Here is a 9972-nt window from a genome sequence, read left to right as displayed (position 1 = left end):
TTTGTGGGGAATGGTAGTCGTCGGGACTGTTTATTTACTTATTTGTCCATTCTAGTGTATTTCTATGTTCTCTGTGAATATATTGTATATGCAATGTATAAACTCACACTACCAGTTTAAGCTTGAAGTCTCGTTTCATACATTGGTCAATAGAACTTGCGTTACCACTTTGTTGAAGTCACGTGTAGGAAAATAGAATATGCGTTACCAGTTTGTCGAAGTCACGTACAAGAAGGAAAACATTTTTCGGTTGACGTGTATAAAAGAGAGGCGATATAACAATCGTAATTATAACGCGTCTAGTTTTCATAGAAAAGCCTCAGAAGCTTGACACAATGAAGTTTGTGTTTATATTCATCACTGTGTGCATTTTTTCTGCAGTTGGCGGGAGTGTGGAGTTTGAATCCTCTCCTTCTTTAGTCGATGATATAAAGAACAAGATCGAGGCTCCGAAGCCAGATGTTGCCCCCTCTTCAGTCAATGATATGGAGAACGAGGTCGAGGCTCCAAAATCAGAAGAAACCAAGTTGCAGTCAAAAGATCATATGGAGACTGAGTTTCAGGCACTGAAATCAGAAGTATCCGATTTGGAAACAGAAGGTACGTGTACTTTTCGTTGAACTCAGACAAACTTTTTAACATCCATCGTTTTATTTGTCATTTTATCGTACTATTTCAAAGGTCGGTAAACCTCAATTTATGTTTACCTATACGTATTTGTCATATTTTATTTTCTCAGTTAGGTGCTAATCATTGTAATTTTGTTAATATTAATAAATGTATATATGTGTATATTGGTTGTTTAACAATGCATTATTATTTATTCTCCTTCCTTCAATTTCATTTAATGCTTTATATTGTAACATAATATGTGCAATTAAAATGTTATTCTTTCAATTTATTTCAGTCCGACACCGACATTACCGCCGCCATGGTTGTAAGTATTTATCTATTATGTTTGTTTGCATTTAAAATATACTTAAGGTGGGTTTGAGATGGGGGTCTTAGCTTGGGGGTAGTTACTGTTGTATTGGCTGAAGTCACTCAAATGTGGTTTTTTGCTTTGATAAGTTTAAAGTATTTCATTTTACTGTTTGTAGGCATTTCAGGAACTGCACAGCTTGGGTATTCAAGTAGACGAAACAAACATCGAATTATGTACATACCATTTCGTAGACCTTTCCGCAGGACACCTGCTTTAGTGGTTGGAATGACCTCACTGGATACCTACAGGGGGAAAAATGTGAGGATAAAAGCGACAGTACACCATCTTTCTGGACATGGATTCATGTTCAAAATTGTATCTTGGGGCGGCTCGATTACCTACGAAGTTGTCTACACGTGGATGGCGTGTCCCAAGTAGACCTACAAAGAATCAGATTTGTACCTATTTCTCTATGCGTGTATTCCAATTGTGACATTCTACAAACTCCTTGTTTTTATCTTGTTATGTCTTTTAAATAATAAAGTTTTACTCAAATACTTTTAAATTTTGTAAATCAATTACTATCGGAAGACAACATATTGAATATTACAAACAAACTCATGACACAAGTTGTTTGTATGTTGCGAATTTCGCTAAAAAAACGTAAATATAAATCGTTGAAATATAGAAGACTTTAATCTTTCTTGATTTCAAAACATCAAGTAAATTTGAAAATTGCAAAATCAAATCGCCGCTAAGTAAAATCAATTCGCAGCTAAGTGGTCTTTGAGCAGTAAACATGAAATGAGGTGTGCACAACAGTATGCAGAGTTTATCAGCTAATTATCATTTTATCGCTTCGGACCTGATTAACGCCGTACTTTTCTTGAATTTTGTGTTCGTAAATCAAGAAATGAAACTGACCATACTGTGGATTCAGTTACTTTCGTTGGTACCAATTTTCGTTGACGCAGGAAAACTTGCATATTCGTGGGTATTTAATCTAGTGATTTTGCTAAATTCTGTATATAAGTCGAAACAAATTTGTTATTCGTTGAACATTTTATTTCGTTGTTCACCTGTACCATAGAAATCCACGAAAACTGGTCCCCCACGAATAATTATAATGAATCCAAAGTATAAGAATTTGGCTACTTTTTAATATCACTTTATGGCATGTAGTTCCTTATGTTTCTATTTATCACAATGCCTTTTAAAATCTTTAAAATTTAAGATTCCTGATTGAGATATATTTAACTGTGTTTGTTATTTCTTTTATTTTTTACCAGTTTGGAAGGATATGCTCATTAAACAAAGTTTCAGATATTTAATTTTAAGGAATTTGACAGTTCTTGTCCATTCGTTTTCGATGTGTTTTGTCGTTTGATTTTGCCATGTGATTATGGACATTCCGATTGGCTTTTCCTCTGAGTTCAGAATGTTTGTGATTTTACTTTTTAACTTCAAATGCGTGTTTTTCTATTGATTGGTAATTTACTTTTCTTGATAAGTCAAGAACTATAATTATTTGCACCGCACAAGTGCCTCATTGAAATTCATTCCACATAAATATGATAAATATGCATGTGTAATCTATTAGATGCACTGTGCACTGATACAAAATTATAAAGTGGAAAAGGGGGAGGTAAATAAACTCAACCAATTTAGAAGAACTAAAACGTCATAGGTTAACTTTAGGTTGAAGAACTATCGAATTTTCTATCTGCAAACGTTATTTTTTAGTTAAAACATATTTTATTTGCCTAAATATGCAAAAGGAAGTGGACACAATTTATTCAAACTTATATACTAGTAGTCATATATACGTTAAATATAAATGCATATTGTAAAACAAACCATTATAGGTCAAGGTACGGTCTTCAACACGGATTATAGGCTCACACCGAACAGCAAGTTATAAAGGCCTAAATAATTACTAGTGTAAAACCAATCACTCGGGAAAACCAACCAAACGGGAAAACCAACGGTCTAATAAATCAAGAAAAAAAAAAAGAGAAACGAGAAATACATAAACAAACGACAACCACTGAACATCAAATTCCTGACTTAGGACAGGTGCAAATAAATTCAGCGGGAGTAAACGTATTAATTATAGAAAACCTTCTCTCTTTTCTGAAACAGTAGTATAACATCACAACATAGAAAGACAAGTCTGTACAAAACCACAATCAACCGCGGAGTGAACCTTTTTTGGAATGACAGTCCTTTGTACAGAAGCTCTATCTGCTGCGGAGTGGTTCCTTTTGGATTGACAGTCCACTAGTAACTACATGCAAATGGCAGATATGGAGATACAACATTCTCGCTTTGCAGGTGGGGAAGAAGACGACGGTGAATTATCTTCTGGGTTGGGTTCTAAATGGTTTACTTACATGATATGAACCATTCAGACTTGGGCATACTTACATGATATTAACCAATCAGAATTGGGATTACTTACATATGAACCAATCAGAATTGGGTATACCTACATGATATGAACCAATCAGAATTGGGTTTACTTACGTGATATTAACTAATCAGAATTGGGTTTACTTATATGATATTAACCAATCAGAATTGGGTTTACTTAAATGATATGAACCAATCAGTTTGTTATGTTTATTACGTAGAGTACCCAAAAATTGTTTTACATGGATGTCGATTTTCACCTAATAGAGCTGATCAGTATTAAGATTATTATTGCACCCTTGTAGATTTAATTTTCGAAAATTTGTCAGATCATGGTTTCAAATCAACTAATGTACAGCTGACAAGACAATTACTCAGTATTTGGAATGAAATATGCCGAAACTGTTGACTTTTCCGCAGTTCATAGGTTATACTTAGTTGTTTGAAAGGTGTTTATGATCTGTTTGTGTAGTGTGTGACTGTCCGTTGTATGTCTTCGTGTGTTTTCGTCTGTTCTTTTTCGACTGGGAGTTTTCTGATTAGTTCGTGTATTCTTTGATTTAACCAGATATTTTCAAAATTTAAAAGTTATAATCCTGTTCAGTGATTATGGTGGATAGTTGCAACTGAATCTGAAATTGAACAGTTGTATCCTTTCGAACCGAAATTAATCCATGAATAGTTTTAGTCTGAAATTGAACAGTTGTATTCTTTAGAACCTAAATTAATCCATGAATAGTTTTATAGTTAAATTGGTAACACTCGCATTAGCACGGGTGTAAATGGCTTGATTTGTATTTTTCGTTGCCAATGTTTTATGCACACCCCGACGGGAACATAATGATTTGATGTAAAGATGAACCATACTTTGTTAACTAGACTGACATGGTGAGCATGATTCTTACGTCATGTTTACCAATTAACAGTGAATTTTTGGAATATTAATGCTTTTCTACCCCATGAATATATTACCATAGCCGTACTTGTCAAAACATTAGGAATTTTTGTCCTCAAAACTCTTCAACTTCGTACTTTTTAGGCCTTATCAACTTTTTTGGATTAGAGCGTCACTGATGAGTCTTTTGTAGACGGAACGCGCGTCTTGCGTAAATACAATATTTAATCCTGGTATCTATGATTAGTTTATTGACGAAAAGAAATATTTCACTACTTGGTCAATTTATCCATCCGACAAAGTTTTTATTTTTCTTCTATAAAAAAATCAAATCATAAATAAAATGCAAACATATACATTGCATACATTAGTATAAAAGTCAAGTATGACAATAATGCTCAATACAATTTGATAAAAATAACCGTAATGACATAATCAGTTTTCACTATTTTTATCAACAGGTTGACAGACTAAGTCGTTTTAATCATTTAATGTCACGTTATTATCAAGTTTTGGATTAGTGATAACCAATTTAGAAAAAGCTCACCAACATGTTGAAAATAATAAATAGAGTCTTTTTTCCGTGAAAAAGAAAATTAATTTTTTGCTGTTAGAATGGTCCTCATTTATTCCATATTTCTTCAAATTACGGTAATACAGTCCTCAATTTATAAATTGCATATTGCTCAGTATTAGTATTTCTTTTTCCAAGTATTATTTGTTTACTTTATAGTGTGTAAATTCATGCATTACATTCCATTGTAATTAGTTTTGATGTTGTTATGATTTTTTCCAACGGCGTTGTCAGTGTCGCGTCGGCTGATAAGTTTAAAATGTACCTTAGTATCTCCCGTTCTTTTTTTCCACATAATTTGTATATCTATCAGTGTCGTTTGAGACGTAATTATCATGATTTTGTTTAGGAAATACCATGCTGTGCTTTGATCGCACATGTTGAAACCTTTTTTTATAACTAGAATGTTTTGTGTAATATTTTTTTTTTTGGTCCATTGACTTACACTTGACATCTGCTTTCATTTCTGTTAATGAATAAAGGCAACAGTAGTATAACGCTGTTCAAAATTCATGAAAGAGGGGCGAAATATACCAGAGGTACATTCAAACTCATAGATCGAAAATAAACTGAAAATGCAATGGTATAAAAAGAAAAAGACAGATAAACAATAAAACACAACACACAGCATATACAACTAAAGACTAAACAACATGAACCCCACCAAAAACTAGGTTTATCTCAGGTTCTTATGATTAGTAAACGTCATTTATAAAGCTCTAAAACGCAACAGATTATGCCAAATTGTCTCGTTATTCCACAGAGACTATCTATATATCTGAAAAAACCAATAAATTATTTATTGGACTGATAAAAATACAATGACAATACTTTGCATGATTTATAAAATGACGTTATCTCGTTGTCAATAGATGAACAAATTTGACAGACCAAAACTATATTTCTGATAAGTAAAAATAACGTCACTTCATTGGTTGAATTTCCTAATGTTTAAACTAATTACAAAATGTAAGTGTACTATTTTGAAAATATAACCCCGTATGCATCAGATCATGAAATAGGGAATTTTGTAATACTAAACTTTTGTGTTGTGTTGTTTTGCTTCAACACTGCAGATTGGTTCAATTTTTGTGTGTGTAATTAATGTGCTTTGATTTTGTGTCTGCTCATGCTTTGTCACAAAAGAAGGCGAGTACTTAGGTTAAAATCAAAGTTTTACATTTGATTATACATAGTTTTTTGTGTGATTGTAATTGTCGGGTTGGCTTTGCAGCGGTCAGTAAACTACATATCACGTCCATCAGGACACCACATTATGGGTTAAAGGATAAAATCTTCAATGGCAGGGACATTCAACAACAATTAAAAGTCGATATTATATTGACATTTTATTTTCTATTCAACATTTTTAACTGATACAGGATTATCTTTTTTTCGATCAAAATTGTTCTCTGTCTGTCTGTCTGTCTGTCTGTCTGTATCACTTTCTCTCAACATTTAAATCTTTGACATTCACAACACTGAGGCAATTTAAACCATCTGCGACTGAATCCTTTTCCTGGACAATAGGTCCATGCTACGTAGCCCTTGTAGTTCGATGGTGTACAACGGTAGTTTTTAGCAGGACATGGTAGGCCTTGGCATGATTTTGTTCTACAAATATGAATAATGTTAATTACGTTTTATTTCCGTAGGGAATTGATGCAGATATATATAAGAAAATACAAAAACAAATGTTAAAAGGTTCATTTCCTACAGCTTAAACTTCTTAGTTATAAATCTTTTATCTGTACAAATTTATTCTATCAACAAATCGAAACAATAATTTATTGCATTATTCAATTACGCAGTTCAACCAATATATTTTGAGGTTTTTATTTCTTGTAAATACGGCCTGTAATTAGAATTAAAAGTAATTCAAACGCGGGGTAAAACGACTGACACCAGTTGTGTGTGTAGATATACACCGGTTGTCTTCTCCTGCATAAAAACCTTTTAATAAACTATCCGTCATATGTGTACTTATGCACAAACAGCGTATGAACTCAGAGTACTTAAATACATTTTTATTATGTTTGTACTTACGAGTAAACAGCATATGACGGCGGAGTATTTTAATAAAATTTCTATCATATTTGTACTTGTGCGCAAACAGCGTATGAATGCGGAGTATTTTGATAAATTTTCTACCATAATTGTACTTACGGGCATACAGCGTATGAGAGTGGGGTATTCCACCATCTATTGAGAATCCAACACTTTCCCAGACTACTGCTTAGGAAATGCCATCCTCTTGGATAGACTGTGACAAATGTGTGAGGGCAAAGGGATGACGACAAATGAGAACTGAAAAATAACATTGCATGAAATCAATTTTTTACTTTTTGTAATGAAAAACATAGCATGGATGAACGATAGGCTGATTTTTTTTAAATGTTATGCTCTTTGATAGATTGTGACAAATTTGTGAGGGCAAAGTATGTAATGTATAATATAACATTGATAAACTATGAGCTGACATTATACGAATGAAATTAAGAGATTCAACGAAACACTAAGACAAGCAAAGGTCACACATATAATTGTTCTAATTAAAATATTCTTTTTTTATATCATTCTTTCTTTGATAGCTTTGATCTTCATTGTTAACTATCTTATTTTTGATTGTTTCATTTACATACACTACGACACAGTCAAAGTGTATAAGTCTTTGACCTGATTAGCGATAGTTTATCGGATTTAGAGAAACAGTTTATATACAGCTTTATGCAATGAAGCTCACTTTCAAATATACTGGATCCTCCCCTGTTCCTGTCTACGCCGTTGCTTAGCAGGTAAATTGCTTTGATTTTGTCTCATTTTGGTAAGAATATACTTGACAATTATTCATGAAATCGAAACTTCATTAGCCGAGACAGAAAGGATGAATGAGAAAACTGGTGATAAATGAAAGAGGAACATATAGATTTTTAAAGATTGAAAAGAGTATAAGTCAGTACTTACACAGGCAGGAAGTCGTATTTACTCAAAGTTGCCATTTCACCGGCATCTTTATCGATCAGTGCTTTTGTGTCCCGGTCTAACTTCTCATATGCACCTTCTATTTCAGCTCTGAAAAGTGTAAAAAGCAAGTGGGTTTTCATTAAAAAAAGCTCCTGTTGAACTTTGATGTATCAATTTAGCATTTGCCTTTGTGCGTGTTTGTGAATTCAAAAGCAAGACAAATTCAATGTTTGTAACGTCCAGTATTACAACAAAATGGCGTTTAATTAATGTATTTGTGGTCCTGTATGGCTACGATATCATATATTTTTTTAATACAAGAAGTTTGCTTCAATAAAAAAAAAGCTTCTGAAAGACGCAAATAAGAAACGACATTTGCAACAATGAATATGTGTTTCTGCAATATGTCAACCTTTTTCATAAGCCTAGCCCAAGGAATTATAAATACTGTGGATTCATTTTTTCTTGGGTATCAAATTTCATGTATTGAGGAAAACTTGCATTTTCGTGGCTACTTAAATTCATGCAGTAAATTTATTTAATTGTAACAATATTACCCTTCCCTCCCAAAAGAAATAGAATTAAAACAAACACCAAACGAATATCAACTTCAGAAAGATTCTTGTTGTTTTATATCGTTATAATGTTTTTCAACTTACTTTGGATAGCCCTTTTCATCTTCTAATTTTCCTTGAAATGGATCTTCAGTTTTTGCATCTGATGCACAAATCTGGCAGTTGACAACAGCAATAAAACACATCACAATCCCCTATAATAAAAATACTTAATTTCAATGACCGGCCGAAGAACCAATAAGTGGTTGAACGGTAAGAAACAATAATTATTATTCTAAATAAACTTATCATCGATACCAGAATTAAATTTTGTATTTACGCAAGACGACCGTTTCGTCTACAAAAGACTCATCAGTGACGCAAGAATAAAAAAAAGTTTAAAAGGCCAAATAAAGTACGAAGAAGAGCAATGAGGACCAATATCCATTATACATAAAAATAATAATAAAAAAAAACTTTTAAAGAATTTGGTATTCTTAATTCCAGTATGTATAATGCAGGGCTACATTTAGAATTAATAGGAGACATAGTGGCTCGATGTAATCTCCTTGTAGTTAAGAAAAATTCAATGTAATGCTACAGTGGAAACATTTTGCTTTGAATCATTTATTATCATTTTATAGTCATTCTTGCCGCCTACGAATCATATTTTTTTGTAAACACAATGCCTTAATATATAATATGTGATTTAATCAAAATTGTTCTTCATTGATATGCATATTTTCGTTTCATTAAACGTTAAAAAAAACAATCAATTAATATATTATTTCAATTTAACAGTTAAAGATTGTCGAGCATTAGTAACGGCTAAAGAAGGAACGATGCCTTTTTTAAATTTACTATTGAATAAATAATTTCACACGAAAACAGTTCCAATTTCAAAATAGTTATTTGGCTGTACTAAAACGTTTGATTTGAACAAAAGCAAGTGTCGAAAAATTTCAGAAACTCAATTCTAAAATTCCCAAATTTTATTCCGATCAGGTCACCAGAGAAAAATTATAAAACAACTTATTTTTTAAATAATGATAAAATCATAAGTATTTGAGAAAATATTCAGTTAATTGAGTATATATCTATTTATTAATTTCTAAATCTAAGTACATGGTTAGTCATATTTTAAAGTTTAGAAAATATCCAATTACTTACCAAAATTCTTAGAACAGCCATATCTGTGATTTCTATTCTTGAATGAGTCGAGTGTTGTATGATTTGAACTTCGCGGTGCCTTGTCTTTATATCGAAGTAAGCTTCCATATCATTGGATAAAGTATCAACAAATGGAAATTTACGTAAATAATTTAAAGTTTGGTCATCGGACCATAAGAAAAGAAATCGACATTAAAAAGGAGTGTAGATAATATCAGTATACAATTTAATGGATAATAAGTATGACATGCGCCATCAGGCATGAACTTCTTTATTGAATATATACGTCAGTAAAGCAAAACTGATTTTGTTTCCGTAAATAATCCTGGTTGTAAAAAATACGTATTGCTTCAGCAGACTCCATAAGGAAATACATTTGCATCTACCTAACCTATAAAATGTGTTAATTGAAGATCAAAAGAATCTCAAATAAATTTACAAAACTATGGTAAACAGGATCAATTAAAATTAAAACGAA

General features: G+C 32.1%; 1 protein-coding gene and 1 long non-coding RNA gene across 2 annotated transcripts; one reads left to right on the top strand and one right to left on the bottom strand.

Annotated features, from left to right (window-relative positions):
• Positions 1 to 255: 255 nt before the first annotated feature.
• LOC143055530 (uncharacterized) lies at positions 256 to 1490 on the top strand. Its single transcript, XR_012972071.1, has 3 exons — positions 256 to 600; positions 908 to 937; positions 1101 to 1490. It is a non-coding gene; the product is annotated as an uncharacterized LOC143055530 (long non-coding RNA).
• Positions 1491 to 6141: 4651 nt separating this feature from the next.
• LOC143055528 (uncharacterized) lies at positions 6142 to 9609 on the bottom strand. Its single transcript, XM_076228687.1, has 5 exons — positions 9495 to 9609; positions 8430 to 8539; positions 7771 to 7878; positions 6973 to 7113; positions 6142 to 6420 (listed from the first exon to the last, which is right to left on the bottom strand). The coding sequence occupies exons 1-5, from the start codon at positions 9600 to 9602 to the stop codon at positions 6258 to 6260; spliced, it is 630 nt and encodes a 209-aa protein (XP_076084802.1). The 5' UTR covers positions 9603 to 9609; the 3' UTR covers positions 6142 to 6257.
• Positions 9610 to 9972: the final 363 nt, after the last annotated feature.

The sequence above is a fragment of the Mytilus galloprovincialis genome, chromosome 12 (assembly GCF_965363235.1).
Source record: "Mytilus galloprovincialis chromosome 12, xbMytGall1.hap1.1, whole genome shotgun sequence".
NCBI classification, from domain to species: Eukaryota; Metazoa; Mollusca; class Bivalvia; order Mytilida; family Mytilidae; genus Mytilus; species Mytilus galloprovincialis.
Note: the sequence above shows the minus strand (reverse complement) of the source record. Positions and strands in the feature narration are given on the sequence as shown.